Raw genomic sequence first — 16,846 nt, forward strand, 5'->3', positions numbered from 1 at the left:
GTGGGCTGTCCAGCTGCTGCAGAGGTTTGGTGTACATAAGAACATCATGCTTTAGCCAGAGGGAAATGGAACATGACCAACTCAGCTCTCAGGACAGAGGTGTGAAAAAGGATGATTCCTCTTGCTCACAAATTCCTAATATTGTGCATTTATAGGAACTGCAGAGTGTAAGCAATACGTGTGTTAGCATCCTCAGGTTAGTATGCTAACCCAGGTTTGCAAAAGAACACAGCAATTCAGGTGCAGTATCTACTTGTTTGCTTACAACAGGGAACCAAAATATTTCATTTGTCTTCAGCAGGAATAAAAGAAAGAACAGACCAGTTCCCCAGACAGCAATTAACACATGCCTACATACTGCAACAAAATACCAATTAGTGCAATTGAGAACTATGGCTATGCAATGATGTGCAGATTACATGCTGCCATTCCTGTGGTCAAAGGCAAGAATGAACAAAAATAACTATTCAGAGATCAAGGCTATAGGTAGGATGTCTGGATTCTAGACTCTGCTGCATCCTAGGTTTTGGGGGTGGCTAAACCTCTCAAAATGTCTCCACCTGAGACAGAAATGATGGCAATTCCTAGTTTTTGAGGACCACTGAGGGGCTGTTCTTGCTTTTGTTTGCAAATGCTCAGAGAATCTCTAGCAGACATTAAGAACAATGGTGCTAGAGGAGAGAAACATGTGGAATTCACAGATAGTATCCAAGTTTTCACTAACAAGTCTTCTAGCTTCCTGCAGCTTGCTTTACTGTTGGTAGCAGGCACTACAGTTGCTGGCATGCAGGCTATGTTTCTCTACACAAACACTGCTATTTTCAGACTACTCCTGTGCTCGAGTTTTTCTGGGGTGCAAAAGCAGTCAATCTGCATGTAAAAGCAGCTGTCATAACAGCATACTGGTTGAGAACAGTTGGAACAGATGTAAATAACCAGACTTCTCAGACCATGGACACCATTTGTCTAAAAAGATATTTTAGCTCCAGAGTTTAAGATCAACGAGAGCCCTTCCTGCATTGCACAGTTCATCAGTGGCATAGGGTCCTGGGAGGTGAAAGTCTACAGGATTCAAGAAGAAGCTGGATGGGTTCTTGGAAGACAATCTTGTGCCTATCCAACTGCACTTGAGCACCTGCAAAAACTGCATTGGCATTGATGCAAAAGCAGAAAGTATTTTTCTGTAGCAAATCTTTGCTGTGCTAGATATAAGTCAGAGACAGTTTTGAAACAGTTTATCATCTTAGTAAATCAAAAGAAAAAAAACCCCTGCCCACTTACCACTGTGCAAGAAAAACATGATCAGAAACAGCTCCCCTGCCTCAGCCAGAACCTTTTCCGGTTACTGCATCAACATCTAAGAAGACTGAGGGCACACAACTGCTGTGGCAATCCAGATACATCACTGAGTTTATTTCTTACCTGCATGTAGAGTTGAAGTGTGGTGAACTTGGCTGGACTCATGCTTCCTACCCTAGCAAGTGCAGTTCTGCTCTCACTGGAGCAGAAAGGACTCACAGCACCACTACTTTAAATTAGGACCCAGGTGGATTAATTCCTTCTAAACTGACTTTTCCACACATACTAGTGGCTATTCACTCTTACCTTGAATCTGTATCACATCTAACAAGCTGCAGTCACCTAGAAGTGCCACTTGATCTCCTGTTATCCACGTTTGGATTTGTCTGTGCATGCCCAGAAGCACAGCAGCTACAAATCTCTGAGGAATGACTTCAGAGGCAGGATGTTGAAGTTCTCAGATAACTGCTCATCTCTCCAATAGGACTTTCACTCCAGGGACATCCAGTTTCATAACATACTTAAAGGAAGCTGTGTTTTATATGAACAGCCACACTTTCATGACAGCAGTACATCCTGAGGCCTGGCAAATACAGGTGATTCACCAAATGGGGTGCCATGACTAAGCATATGTTTAAAAATAGCATCTTTGTAAAAAAATATTCTTTCAGACCTTAGAGGAAAAAATTAAATACATTCTTCATTTATGATAATGAAAATCCAGAACTCCAGTTGTAACTGAGTGCATGGACTAACTCCATGCTTGAACTGATTTCAGGATGTACCTTTCATCTTGAAATGGCCCATAAAAGAATGGCCTTCACAGTAGTGTTTCTGCTGTGAGTAGACTGGCAAGTTCACAGCAACAGTATCATCATGGAAATACTGCATACCAAGTCTCCAGCTGTGACACTAGATGACTTAAGACAGAGCAAAGCATTAACAGTATTTACCAAGTTTATTAATAAGAATTATTTCTGACAAAGACTATTTCTAATGCTACAGATATCTAATGCTACAGATATTCAGCTTCTTATTCACTTCATGATAAAAAAATGCAAACCAAAACAAAAAAACAGTCCTGGTGCCCAATAGTTCCTAGTGCCATTTGGCATTAAGTCCAGATTTCTGCACAAGACTGAATTACTCCTATTTCCAGCTCAAGGCCTACACTATGCTCTTTTGTTTAGCCAGGACCTCACACCATTTGTAGACATGAACTCATGTTGACCTTCCACAGCACAGAGAAGTAGCAGCTTTCTCTGGGCGTCTGGGGTTAGGAACCAAAAGACAGACCCATTATGTTAAAGATTCTACAACCAGTTCAGTGTGTAAGTGGGCCCCCACGAGTTCCTCACATACTCCCTAGCACACTGTTTACATAACACTGCAGAAGCTTTAAAACTCCGTTTCAAGTTTTACAAGACTAGCCATCATTCAGGTTGATCTCTGTACCCTTTCTGTGCTCAGGAGTTAGGCTAGCCAAGTCCCTGGAGTATTCACAAGGGCACACCTTTGGTTTCACATCCCACTCAGAAGCAGGCAGTGTGCTGCAGCCAACACCTAACTCCTGGGAAGCTGTGGTGCTAGTATTTTACAAGAATTCCACCTCTAGCAGCAGTTGGAGCTTTCCTAAGACCATTTCCCCTTAGTTACTTCCCTTCATTTGCATTCTTCCCCGAACCAAGAGAAGTTAGGCCCCAAGTTGCTACAGCAGGCATTCTTGGGACAACCTTACCTTGTCAGCTGAGAAGAAATTAAGTTCAGACAGATCCCCAGAGAATGCTAACCCCTACACATCCTTGGTTGCTGCCATGATGTTTTGTAGTTTGTTTGGTTTTTTTTCCTGACACAGGGATTGCTTTCAGGAATCATGCTGCAGATCCAGATTGCTGAGCACTGCAACATAATGAAATAATTCATTAAACAACTTCTTAACTAACGCAGAACAATTTGAAGTACAAGTATGGTAATTTCACTGATCACTGGCAGTAAGACTGTAAAGGATGGATTACTTTTTTTTCAGAAGGAAGTTCTCCTTCAGAAGGAAGGAGAACACTTTTATGATGCAATCTTAAGCAGTAAAAACTGGTGTCTTCAGGCATCTTCAAATGAAAGACAGCTATAGCATAAGTCTACACATTCTAGCTCTTGCATAGCTAACCTAAAGGACAGCAGAGGAGGGGCCAGTTCCAAGACTGAACTCCTACCCACGAATTTTTGCTGGCTGTTAGAGCTTTTAAGAACCTAGGCAGATCAAAGCATATAAACACATTCTATATATTTAGCATGAAAGAGTCTTTAAGAGGTACCCTACACAAGAACATTCCCAGCACAGCTGCAAACTTCGGGCTTGTGATAAAGGAGCCCATGCTACAAAAAAGGGAGCAGAAGAGATCAAGTCACTGCCTGGGCCTTTTACAACAGGAGTCATTATATTGAAGGCCCCCTGTGGAAACAAGCTGAAAGGACAGAGAAGGACAAAAACACTCACCACAGTCCCAGGCTACCCTGGGGTTAATTCCTTCATGAATTTAAGTCCGGAGAATGGTTTAACCCTGCATATATGAAAGCAGGGCAGCCAGGGGCCAGAGGGACTTAATGCTATTAGCCAAACCATCACCTCCCAGCTTTAGCTGTGGCCAGTCTCCAACACTTTTGAAAGAAACAACTACAATCCCTAGATATCAGTTTATATGTCAAGGGGCAAACAAATTCCTTTCCATTTTCAAATTTTACAAACAATTAACAAGCCCTGAACTACCTGAGGTACAATATGAATATAGTGACAGAAGGAAAATTAAACACTGAGTTTGCTGATTTAGCTAACAGAATTGCACACTCATCTGGCAATCATAGCCAGAGAAACTCAAGGCAGCTGATTCTGTGCTACCCTCAGCAAAACACCATCACAGAGACCCTGGTATCTTACAAGGGCCATCTTACCCCTTTCCAATAGCCACACCAAATCCAGTCTCAAGTTAATTTGGCTTGAATGTCTAGAAACTAGCACCCACAAAACTCTAATTCCTTACATACAGCACAAGGTATTTTGATAGTGGAAGCTTTACACACAGTCACAAGACCATTTGTTTACTTAGACTGTAAAGATTAATCCTTGCTTCTGTGCAGGGGTCTGTTTGTAAAGAAAGATGGAAGAATTGAGGGGTAGGTTCATTTCTAAGCTAATTTCCAAGTCTATTTCTATTTTGGGTCTTCACTGTTGGTAGACAAAGCATTAGCTCTAAGACATCAAGAAAAACCTCAGCTGAAAGCTTCGCCTTATCTCAGGATCATTTATGTTGGTCTGGGGCATGGTCTCAGTAGAAGCCTTAGGGCCAAACAAAAGGTTTGAGAATATTTAAAAGTCAAATACAGATTTTTTTGTCTTTTTTGTTTGCTTCTACAGAAAATAGGCATACTTTAATAAAAGCAGTACTAAAAGGTATGTGGTTTTTCCTGCCACTTCAGAGGTTCCCGGACTCAAAGTTGCAATCCAATGCAGTCCATTCCTTTGTTAAACCTTTCCTTAACTCAAAATTCATGCTTTCTCCTTATTCACACTCTTCTTTACACCCATTCTGTTATCAGAGCTTGCTGACTGGCAAGTTCAGTCCCTAGTAAGATGACTGAGTTACTAATACACAGCTACTGACGAGAGAAATTAAAAACCCACTAATAATAAACAAAGGATGAGAAATAACCACTGTTGTAAACAGACCACAAGACAGCAGCTAAGGAACAAGGAAATACAAATGAACACTGTCTACCTGACAGTTTAAGGCCCATGAAACAATTAATACATAATTATGGAAGAGAAGTTGATGAAAAGTCTAGCAATTAACTTTCCCAGCCGAACTTATCCATATACGGTCACATTTTAAAGTACCCATACCTAGCTGGCAATGCTTCTCTTTACATCTTCCTCCATTCTTTGATTTCCATATCCTTAGCCAAGTCTCCATGAAGGTAAGTATACAGATATAAAAACTCACCTACAATTACACTACACCTGCAGAGACAAAACTGTAACCCATCTTTTTCCACTGACATCTCTCATTATTGCTCATATTTCTGTGTGAGAAAAGAAATCAGTGAATACTGAATGTCTGTTTGTACAGACAGGGAGAGTTTAAACTTGACCTACACCCAGCAATGCAGACGTCCAAAGCCACCTTAACAACCTTACAGTGAACTATCTGGCTTGGGAAAATCTCTAGGAGGTCAGACCAGGAGACCACCCACTCTGTATGACACCTGTGGAACAGACTGTCCTGCTGCAAAACACAAATGCTTTACTTTCCATCTAGAGCACCTATATAAGGCAATAACACAGGCAGCAGTGATTGCCTAGGCTCACTAAAATAACTGCTTCACTACAACTCCAGCAGAGGGAAAAATGATTGCTTTATAGCCCTGGAGCACCCTAATTACGGGGGCAGCAGCATTTCACAAGGGAGGAGTCTCCCATTTCTATCAATGGACGTTTTTGTGTTGCTTTATTGAAGCCTGTTGCAGGACTTATGTGTGTAGGAGCAGCTGCTGTCACTTGCAAGAATCAGCAATGTAAAAAAGCAGAGCAATATCTGAAGGGAGGATCGGTGTTTGTACGTGGGTTTGCTTGGGCCTGACTTCTTCAAAGGGAGCAAGTTGTAAGAAAAATTTGAAATAGGCTGTTATTTAGTCTAGAAAAGGCTGTAAAAAGATTTGATAAAAGACATGCTACAAAAAGCTTCTTTTTGCCACATTACTGTGGAAGGGGCAAATAATAATGGTTTGCATTTGCTTCCAAGGTGATGCAGGTTGGCTTTTAGGGAGGGACTCCCAGCAGTAACTCAAGCCCTGAGATAAGACCGTCAGGGAGGAGGCAGGCGCTCTCTTTTTTCCTGGATGCTGTTCACCAGAGGAGTCTAGGGTGGTTTAAGCATAGCAGATCCTGCCCTGGGGACAGAGCTAGACTCTGAACTCTTATTTTTTTCTTGATGGAAAAAATTATGTTACAGCCTTAAGGCAGGAGAATATTGTGGCTAGCAGCAAGTACCAGAGCACATGTATCACACGACTAAAAATAATTTTACCGTCTCATTTTTGTCAGTGTCCCTCCAACTGTGCTAGGAACTATGTTTAGATATTGCAGTAAAAGATACTTCTCCCACTCCCACACTGCTGATCCATGTGATATAACATTGAGCACAGATTAGCTCTTAAATTTTTTCCAGGGAAACTTCATTGATTTTTTAAAAACAAGACAAATATGCAAAGGCCTATTGCAGGAACATATCTCAGACTGTCTTTGGGTTATTGGTGATACTTATCCATCCCTAGAAAATTTTTGCAGCAGACAACATGTTGCACAGACAAGTTCTTTGCAAAGGATTTCCAAACCTTGCATGAAATCATTGCAATGCTGTAAAAGTCCCCTGCAAAGTAATCAACTGTGCAATGAATGGCAATGAATGCTTTATGACATGGAACTGTACGAGTCTCACCCAGGTGAGGAGACGACCCAGTGACAGAAAGACCAGGGCTGTGGCCAGAGGTTGCAGGACTGTGATTCTCCCAGCAAACTAGGGAGATGGCCCAGGTCTCATTAAATCTCCTCCTCCCTGCTTTGGAATCTGACACAACAGTAATTTCCAGCCTTGCTTTCTAAGGGCACAGATGGACATGGAGGGAAGCCCACTCCTCTGCATGTCACAGTAAAATGATCTTGTTACTGAATGAGCAGGAGGAGAGTCCTTCTCTGGAGTGCAGTACCTTGGCAGGGTTAGTGTGTGCCAGTGTGCTTGGGCAGGGCCACGCTTGATGAATAAGCTGATGGTAAGCTGATAAATGTCTTTTCACATTTCTCCTCTGGAAATCTAACTTATTTTAAAAATCTTTCCTTAGTCCTGTGCAAGCTCTGCATACGAGGTAGGGGGCTGCTTTACAGCGGTAGCAGGTTGGATGCAGGGATATATCCACGCCCCGGAGGCTATGCTGGCGGGCTGCTCTGGAGCACGTGTAAAACACCTGTATGGGCTGGTAACCTTCATTAGAATCACAGAATGGGTCAGGTTGGAAGGGATCGCAGTGGGCGATCTGGTCCCACTTCCCTGTTCAAGCAGGGTTGTCCATGGCACAGGATTGCATTCAGGCGATTCTTGATTATCTCCAGCGAGGGAGACCCCACAGCGCCTCTGGGCAATCTGTTCCAGTGCTCGGTCACCCGCACAGTAAAGAAGTTCTTCCTCGGCTGGAACTTCCTGTGCATCAGTTTGTGCCTATTGCCTCCTGCGCTTGGCACCACCGAGCAGAGCCTGGCTCCGTCCTCTTGGCCCCGCCCCTGAAGATATTTATACCCATTAATGAAGTCCCCCCTCGTGAAGCAAAGCAGTACGGAGCCTTTCCTGAGGTGCTCTGTCCCGCAAGGACTGCGAAAGCCGATTCTTTTACGGGCACACTCGCGGTGTGGCACAGGGGCGCCCCGCCTGGCAGGGACCGCCCGCCCCCCGAGCGAGGCGCCGCGGGCCGCGGCCGAACCCGGGTCTGGGCCGCGGGGCTCCGCTCCCCGCCCCGCCGGGCGCTGCCCCGCCCGCAGCCAAGATGGCGCTCGCGGCCTCCCCGCCCCTCGGCGGCGGCCCGGGGCGTGTTCGGGAGCGCGGGCGGGGCGGGGCGGGGCGGGCGATGTGGCGAGGCTCGGCCCCTCCTGCCCGGCCGCCACCCGCCGCGGCCCGGGGAGGCTGCGGGAGAGGCCGCGGTACCGCGGGGGTAGCTGCGGGAGGCCGGGGGCGCGGTAGGTGGCGGCGCGGGGCGGTCGGTCCCGGCCGGGAGCGGGTGACGAGGCAGCGCGGGGGCCGGGAAGGGCCGCGGCCGGCGGCTGTGCCGGGGCAGCCGCTGCTCTGCGGGGCCCGCCGGGGTGCGGGGCGGCCGCGGAGCCCGGGGGCGGCGGCAGAAGGGCGGCGGCGGCGCTGTCACTGCCGGGCCGGGGCCGGGAGCGGCCGTACCCGCTGCCTCTGCCCGCGGCCCCGCTCGGCAGCCCTGCGGCTCCCACCCGCTGCCTCTCCGCAAAGACGAGAAAGCGCCAGGAACAGCGAAAGCCGGAGCTCTCTGTCCTGGGGTGATAGTGCCGGAGAGGAAAGCGCTGTGACCTGCCGCCGCCCCATTCCCGCCGCTGTCTGCGGGCTTTGAGTGCGGATTTGTTTTTTCCTCCCTTCACCGAAGGCCTGAAGGGTATGTTTTCACTTTCAGAGATTAAAACCGAAGTGGCACTGGCGAAGAACGGACATGCTTGACATTTATCTGCAGTTGCCTGTGTTGTGCTTCGTTATCTACTCGAAAAGGAGAGACTGAGACCCTGTTGTTTTCACCCTTGACTTCTTCTCAGGTTATGATATAACTGTAATAATAAAGCAAAACTGCGGAAAGAGCACCTGGGAACTGAGCATGGTAGGATCTTGAACTAAAGTAGCTGGTATCGACGGAAAGAGGAAGGGAAGGAATGGCATCCCGAGAGAGGCTGTATGAGCTTTGGATGCTTTACTGCAGTAAGGTAAATATTGGGGGGAGTGGGAGGGTTGTTTGTGTGTTTTCATCCTCTTTTGTTTGGAAGTCGAGTACTTAAAAATGTATCTGTAACATCTTTTTAGCACATTTTTTTTCTTAGAAGTTGCATAGACTTGGCTAGCTGCTGTAAGGATTTAACTGCACTTCACAGGCTATTTACAACCTCATCTTGTGATTTGCTGTTCGGGTTGGCCTTTTTTTGGTCTGAGGTATGAATTGCACAGTGTTCATGGCTCAGTTTAAGCATTTATTGTAGTAGTATATTTTAACTACGTGAATGCATACATTCACATAATTCTTTGTAGCTCATTAAGATGTACTGTATTCATTTAATTCACTGTTTTCTAGTATTTAGCTTTATGCTTTCTGTATTCTGATCAGTTCCAGTTTCATTTAAACTTTATTAGCAAAAGCCTTCCCTAAGAGCAGATTTATTAAGTTGCTCCAGAGTCTGCCTTTGCCAGTTATTGCCATAACATCTAAGTATTCCATTAGTAATGGATTTCCTTCACCTGGCAGGAATGTTATTAAAATGCAGTCCTGTCCTGTCGCCATTTGCATTTTATAGTGTAAAGCAATTCATGTATTTAAAGCACATGTCCTAATTGCCACCGAGTACGCTGAGTATATACACAAATTGGATTGCAGATTATCTACATAGATAACTGTAAAATAAGAAACGTACAAAAAATAGCTGTAAAGGTAGAGGAAAGGGCTGGTCTACTGTCATATAGAAGCTCAGTGTCAGTGGCAAGAGAAGCTTTTGGTGGCCTTATTTCCTGGTTTTGTTTTGCCTTTTTGCAGTCTCATTTGTATCTCAGTTTCTTTAAGTCTCCAAGCCAGTAGGAGATTAAGGGTATAACAATCCTTCTCTTGTTCTTCCAAGTTCATTTCTAGAGAATGCCCATCTCAAGAGCGTAAAATGTGAGATGTTAAGTACAGACCATGTTCACACAAGTGCACAAAGCAGTCTTAATTGTAGCTTTTCCTAATTCTTGTATGAGTTTGCAACCTTAATGCTCCATATGTAGTTAAAAATAAAACTAGTGCAAACAGAACAGCATGGTATCAGTTCTTATTGCTCCTTGTGTGGGTGATCTGTTGGACTGGAACATATTTGTGTAGACCTTTGCGTTTTAAACCAATGTAATAATGATACTGGCATTAAGAATTGGAGTAGCACTGGAGGAGATGGATGTTTTGCCAGTGAGTTCATCTGTGTGAGAGGAATACAGACACTTGGAACAGACTCCCAGGAATCCAGGCTTTCCTCAGCTTTGGGAGATACTAAGGCTGCTGAGATGAGCCAAGCTCTGAATTTCTTTGCTCAGCTGTCCTTTGGCTCTTTCCTCCCTTATTCTTTATACAGTTCTTTTGTCTGTCTTGAACCTTCTCCCCCTTGGCTGGAGCCTTTCATTCATTGTATGTTTTCCATCTCCATGTTGTTTGCATGCTAGCAGCAAGTCTGCTAGTTAAAATGTGTGGTTTAGATTACTTAGAGGATGTTCAGTTTCTTTATGGGAATGATTCGTCCAGTCTAGTCTGATCTCAGGTGATGGAAGATGGTCTATTAAAAAAAAAAATCATCTTTTCATATATGCAGTCTCCTTATTAGCTATCAGTGACTTTTTTTGGCCTTTTTTTCTTCCAAACCCACACAATGTGGGCATAATTAGGTGGATTCGTATGTTGATAAGGACTTATTCCTAAATAGCAAAACATATTTTAAAAATAAAATAGCTTGTCTTCAAAATATGAAGGCAACTGGAGTGTTTCTGAAAAAGGAGTCTTCACTTTTTCAAAAAGCACTAGGCACAAAACTGGGTTCCCTCTCCCTCTCCCTCTCCCTCTCCCTCTCCCTCTCCCTCTCCCTCTCCCTCTCCCTCTCCCTCTCCCTCTCCCTCTCCCTCTCCCTCTCCCTCTCCCTCTCCCTCTCCCTCTCCCTCTCCCTCTCCCTCTCCCTCTCCCTCTCCCTCTCCCTCTCCCTCTCTCCACTGTTTCAGGTTAAAATGATACCTTATTCTGCTTGAGGCAGGCATGCAGCATAAGAGTATTGCATTAAGCTTGGTGAAGTTAAGAGCAGCTGAAGAAGCTAGGTCTTGGGATGCAAAATGATGTGAAGCCTTAATGTAAATGAGTTTGTTTAGTCATGTTTTGGTAACGTGTATGTTATGCTTTGTTCTCCTCAGAGCATCTTGCACAGTGGGAAGATGCAGCAATAAATAACTACCAGTGACAGGATGTAGTGGTTTAGGGAAAAATCTCTTTATACCTGGGGTGGCCCAGTGAAGTGTAATACCATGTCTCATATGTTGCACTGTCATGATTTTGTTGTCAGTGGCATCCTGGGAAAGAAAGCTAGGCCATTTCTTCAAACTAGAGAAACTGCTGGAGAGTTACAATTGAGTAAAGTGGGAATTTATTGTGCCACAAATCTCACCTATGTGGCTTTAGCTTTTGCAGCCTTGTTAACTAAAGAAACAGTGAAATCCAAGCTCCTCCTTTGTGATTCTTCAAATTGTTGCTAATAAATAGTCCTATTTGTCTTCTGATAATCGGGTGCCTCATGATAGTCTGTTAAATATAGCACCCTGTCGTAGAGCACAAGGCTTTTAACAGCTTTAAAGTGCTGGATAATGCTGTGTTACCATCTTGCCATCTATCCTGGGTCATGACTCTTGTTCTTTGTGATCACTTGGCATCTCTGGCAGCATTAGATGCCAGTTGCAACACTTACTTTTGTGCAAAGTAACGTCAGGAAGGCATTTCTCTATTTTCATTGCCTCCTGTGCAGTTGAGCAATTGGATATTTGAGCAGACAGCAGCATGTAACAAAGGTCTCTGCAGAAGCATCTTTGGAAGACACCATGTACGAGGTGGTTTAATTTCTCTGTTTTTTCTTTCTTTTCGAGATAATGTTTGAGTGGCTGCAAGAGATTGTTTTTAGTTGGTATTCAATTGTTTTTCATCTGGCAGTTTCTAATCTAAGGCTGGGATTTGGTTTTGGATTTTTTCCTGCTTTTGTTCCCCTAAAAGCTACAGACTACAGTCTACTGTGTAAGATGGAAGTAGTAGCCACACTTGATTTATGATGCTTCTGATATTTCATGGAAGCAGTTTAAAAATTCATTAAATTTAGTTAAGTTTAGAATTAAGTCACTGGGGTTATATCATCACATTGTATTGTTCACAGTCTGAGCTCTTCTTGCCTTGAGTCTTTTGTTGGTTTAGGGGTTTTTTTGGTTGTTTTTTTTTGTTTGTTTCAGTTTGATTTATTTTAATGTTGATGTTAAACTTTATGCAAAGAGAAAACTTTGCAACTTCCTGGTGTGGTTTTTTTTTGGTAATTTTCAGTTTCAAATGGTTTTAGTGGTTGTTGGGGGTTTTTTTCTGTTCAGTGATCTCTTAATGTACAATGCTGTTATTCACTTAAATATTGAAATGGGTGTAAATTGCTGTCCTCTCAGCCAAGTGTTGAAATGTATGTGTTTTAACAAAATTGTATAGAATAGATAGCACAGGTCATTTCTGTAGAAGTCACTTAAGAAAAATTTTCTCCAGTCGATTGTCAGTTCAAAGCCTTCAATAACCTACAGGAGAGCATGGAACACTTCTTATTTAGGTGCATGTAGAGCAGGTATCTGAAAATGCTTTACTAGTGTAAGTGTACAGCAGGAGAAGAACTCTATTAGGTTAATTGAAGCAGTCTCAGGAAAGGACTTGCTTTCACACGTCTCTGACTTTTTCATGTTGATGTGACTGAGGTAATCCACCAGTTTTGCCTTAGATCATTATGGCTGTAATAATATTACTATTGTAATATTGCTATTGTAATATTGGTTGATTAACCTTTTAATAGATATTAATTATATATCAGCATAGAAAATATATTTGTTTTACAATCCTCTGAAGTAACTATTACTGCAGATTCAAATTAAAGAGATCCAACCTCTGTCTTATCTGTAAGATTTTAACTATGTGTTAAAAAAACCAAAACAAAATACCTGGTAGGTATTTTAGACTCTTAAACATAAAACATATCAGGATTTCTAGTGTTTTTCATTTTATTCAGAAAGTAGCCAGATACCCTTTCATATTGAGATTTTTTTCATCTATCAAAGAAAAAATCCAATTGCCTTCAGAAGGGGTTTCAAAAGCATAAATGCAGGCATTTAGCTGCCATATGCACATCAGATCTTCAGTTTTCATTGTATTGCAATGGTTGTGAGCTTTCTCTTACACTCTCGTGTTCAGTATAGCCCTGATTTCATTTAAACACTGTCTTTTTGTGTGATGATATAATGGTTTGAAAGGAAACCTCTGAGTCTATTCTCCAGCCAGCTTGTAGCCTGTACTTCTCATTTCAAAGAAGGAACATTCAACCTTAGTGTCACTGGTACAGTCAGGACTCTGTGTTAGCAGTCATAAATGTAATCGTAATGTTCTGCTCTTTACTAGTGCAGAGAGCTGAGACAGTCACATCCCTGGCTGTGTAAAGAGCAGCTGACTTGTGCATAAGCTGTCATCTTAAATGTGCTTTCTTACCTTGTGCTGTATCTGTTATTTGTTTTTACAGAATTTATTGTATAGAGATAAATGTTATAGTTTTCTCTCTGGCATAGTGAGGATATCTATATGTTATAAATATCTTCTAATTTAATATTGTAGCACAGAAATAAATGTGGTAGTTTTCTATAGGAGAACATTTTTTCAGTATTAGATCAAAAGCTGGATAGAAAAAAACCAAACAATAAATGACTATATGCATTAGCCTAAAAATGTCCTGAAGTGGTTGAAGTCCTGTTACTTTGAGTTATATTTTTCCCCATCTGGGATCCTTATAGGCTACTGTATAGGAATAAGAAGGAGACTTGAATGAGAAATTAAGTGGTCTTGGGCGAAACCATGATTTCTGTTAGGTGCAGGCCACTGTGGTGAGTGAATTGCTGCCCACTGTGGGGTGCCAGCAGTGCTTTGCTGTCATCACAGGGCCGTCTCTACCTTTGGAAGACCATTGTAATGTAAATACTTAGAAGCTGAATCTTTAACATATAAACATTTAATTGGCTTGAGTTAAACTTTCATTTTCTTTTTGAGGAGTAGGCAGGTCATTTAAATTAATGTTTACTCTGTGCCCTAAGTGAAGAGTCTTTGAAGGAGAATAATTTAATTTTTTTTCCTGTTACTGTGTCTTAATCCTAACATAGTACATAGAACTGAGATAAATTTGACCTTGATTTATAAATTTATGTGTTCCTTTGGCGGGCTTCCATTAGCATCAACCACCTTGTGCTGGGCCAAAACTAACATAAAAAGAGGGCAATCTTGCTAGTAGAAAAGGTTGACTGGGAGCAAGAAGGGACTAGTATTCTCTGTGGTGTTATGGTCTTGCTAAGTTGACCAACTAGCAGGCTGTTACTGACAAAAAGCATCCCGCTCTATTGTTAGTGTCCCTTCATTACTGTTTTACAAGGTATTACCTGCCAGAAAATATTTTGCAGTTCAACTGAATCCCTCACTTAGCTACATGAAGAATTTGGGGCATTTAATGTCATGTTCAACAAGTGACAGCAAATGTATATAACTTTGGGAAGACTATCATGAAATTGCAAGGGGTGGTTCATCAGTTTATGTTAAAGGTGTTATAAGAGATTTTTAAACTCTGTCCCTGTATAAAATTGGAGAGTATTTGTAAATAAAGTAAAAAAGTTTATTATCAGATCAGATGTGACTTTAGATATGACTATTGTAGGGCTGCATGATGTAGTATAATTGAACTGGATTTGTTCAACCAAGTGGTGTTGCAGTTGTTTCTCCAAGAAATGTGGGTTTAGCAACATTATGCTTAGTTGTGGTGAGATGCATGTAATTCAACAAGACTATAATCTTTGGAGTTAAACTGTAAGCACTGTGTGAAACACTGACCTTTGCATCCCAATATGATCTCATCTGGACTTGGCTTGCCCTTGTCTTCCTTGTGCAATTGCTGATTTGGCATTGTTGCCTATCCCATTGCTATGTATTGCCTTTGTTATAGTATATAAAGAAGTATTCAGTTTACAGCTGGATGAATGCTTGAGCAAACCAAATGGTCAGTAAAAGTTTTTTGTAAGTCACTGTCATGGAAATTCATGCCTCTGCTAAAACTGGTGAGTGAAGTTTTATTAAACAGTTGCTGTGTAAGATACCTTTTCTGTAGATCAGTTTTAAATAAATCTCTGCATTCTTAGGGAGTGTTACTTGTAGAAGATCATGTCACAAGTCACTTGTGGCCCTGTCTTGGTGAAATTATCAGTGTTCCGTCTTTATTTATGCGAGGCTGAACTAAGGGTGGATATAGATAAACAAGAACAGTCGGTCTTCAATTCTGAATTTACTGTCTGCTGTTTAAAGAGATGTCTCCTAGTCCAAGAACTAATATAATTCTGACATTTACAAATATAGAACTTTTCATATAAATAATTGACATGAATATATGAGACATTAGTCTCTTGAGTAGCTGTTTCCTTCCTTAATTATGGACCTGGGTGACCTTGTGCTGGTAATTGTTCAGACACAGAAGAGGTACTCTGACACAGAGGATGCAGACTTCAGGTTGAAATGAGGCAGCAGATAAACCTAAGCAGACATAGAAGTAAGAAAGCCATAACATTTTACAAGCTATGAAGAAATTATTTTTGTTTATAATTCTGTAATATATTTGGCAATACATATCTAGAAGTAGCTGCTGCTTCTGTGTGAAGAAGAGTCTGTGGTTCCTCCATGCTTTTCTTGTCAGATTTAGGGCTTTACTGGTGTCCAGCATGAGGTTAGAATTCCCTCATGTCTATGGGTTTGTGGATTAGTGCTTTATGGAATTGGTGAGAAACATCCATTTCTGAATGTGCCAACAAATGTATTTCAGATCAAGCTTTTACTGACACAAAAGAATCAAGTGTCTCTTAAATGGAATGATTTATCACAAAACTAGAAACACAGCCTTCTGGGTCTGTGTGTTGATGTTCTAATATAAGAGTGAATTTAACAAACTCTGTGCTGTTGTGTGGTATCTGAGTTATGGCACTTTGACCTTGAATAGTTTGGCAGATCTGGGGATGGCATGTGTCCTGATAAAAGAATATTGCAGAATTGACTCAAAGATGCAGCATGTTTGTGCTGATTATGGAAATGGCAGAAAGGCTTGCCAGCTGCCCATGGAACAGCATTGTAGCTTAATGCCTGAATCCAAATGGTGTCAATAGATACTGTTAAAATATTTACAGGCTTCAGAAAGGTTAAACAGCTGCTATAGAAGAGAGATCTTCCCTAATTACTGAACTTTTCTTGCTGAAGGATATATATGTAAGTAGGGAAAAAAACCAAAACATGCACATCTCAGCAGTCCAGATAAGCATCTTTTTTTCCTTAAAAGCAATTTGTTCAGGCCTAGCTTTTCTACTTTATCTTCTACTAAGTGGGGAGGCTGCTGTGAAGGACGATGGGTGATGCAACAGGAAACACTGAGAAATGAAAGCTATACTTGATTATTCTCCTCATAAACACTGTGTTAAGTTTACATCTCAATAAGGTTTCTCCAGGCACCTGCAAATCTAAGCATTAGCTGTGAGATTTCTGTGCTGGTGAAATATTTGTATGTTGATGCATTCTCTGATGTTCAAAGCATTTAGGATAATCTGTTTGTCTAATTTATGATTGAGGATTGCATTTGCCTATAGTAAGCAGTGGAAATAAGTGACATTAAATAGTTGTTTGACCATTGAGTAACACTGCTAACTATGGCTATGTAAAACTAGGAATTAAATTTAACTTTAGGAATGGCTAATTATACTAATATGTAAATGCAGAGCATATCTTAAAACAGAGAGGATATTTAAGATGCTAAATTCCAAAGGCTTTAAAGTCTTTTGTATGCTTTATTTGAAGGATATCTGAGGGAGGCACAAACAAAACCTCAAAAAAAAATGGTTAAATACTACTCTTGCATAACACAAAGAGAACATCA

The 16,846-nt window shown here is 41.9% G+C and overlaps 2 protein-coding genes across 7 annotated transcripts in view; one reads left to right on the top strand and one right to left on the bottom strand.

Moving 5' to 3' along the window:
* LOC127471178 (shugoshin 2-like) overlaps positions 1-7,646 on the bottom strand; it is a 32,434-nt gene extending 24,788 nt beyond the window's left edge. Inside the window, exon 1 of the mRNA XM_051787866.1 lies at positions 6,789-7,646. The gene's annotated coding sequence lies outside the window, so the exon portion shown is untranslated. The remainder of the gene's footprint in view (positions 1-6,788) is intronic.
* A 344-nt stretch (positions 7,647-7,990) lies between these two features.
* The window catches only part of NBEAL1 (neurobeachin like 1), an 85,590-nt gene continuing 76,734 nt past the window's right edge, over positions 7,991-16,846 (top strand). Inside the window, exons 1-2 of one of the 6 annotated variants that reach the window (XM_051787698.1) lie at positions 7,991-8,074; positions 8,530-8,830. In XM_051787698.1, coding sequence (XP_051643658.1) covers positions 8,780-8,830 — 51 coding nt within the window. In that variant the 5' untranslated portion in view covers positions 7,991-8,074; positions 8,530-8,779. Of the gene's footprint in view, positions 8,075-8,239; positions 8,831-12,104; positions 14,994-16,846 lie in introns of those variants that run through there. The other 5 variants (XM_051787699.1, XR_007904574.1, XM_051787696.1 and 2 more) reach the window with 5 other exon arrangements.

Source organism: Manacus candei, unplaced genomic scaffold (genome assembly GCF_025592945.1).
Source record: "Manacus candei isolate 608988 ecotype Guabito, Panama unplaced genomic scaffold, ASM2559294v1 h1tg000023l, whole genome shotgun sequence".
In the NCBI taxonomy this organism is placed as follows: domain Eukaryota; kingdom Metazoa; phylum Chordata; class Aves; order Passeriformes; family Pipridae; genus Manacus; species Manacus candei.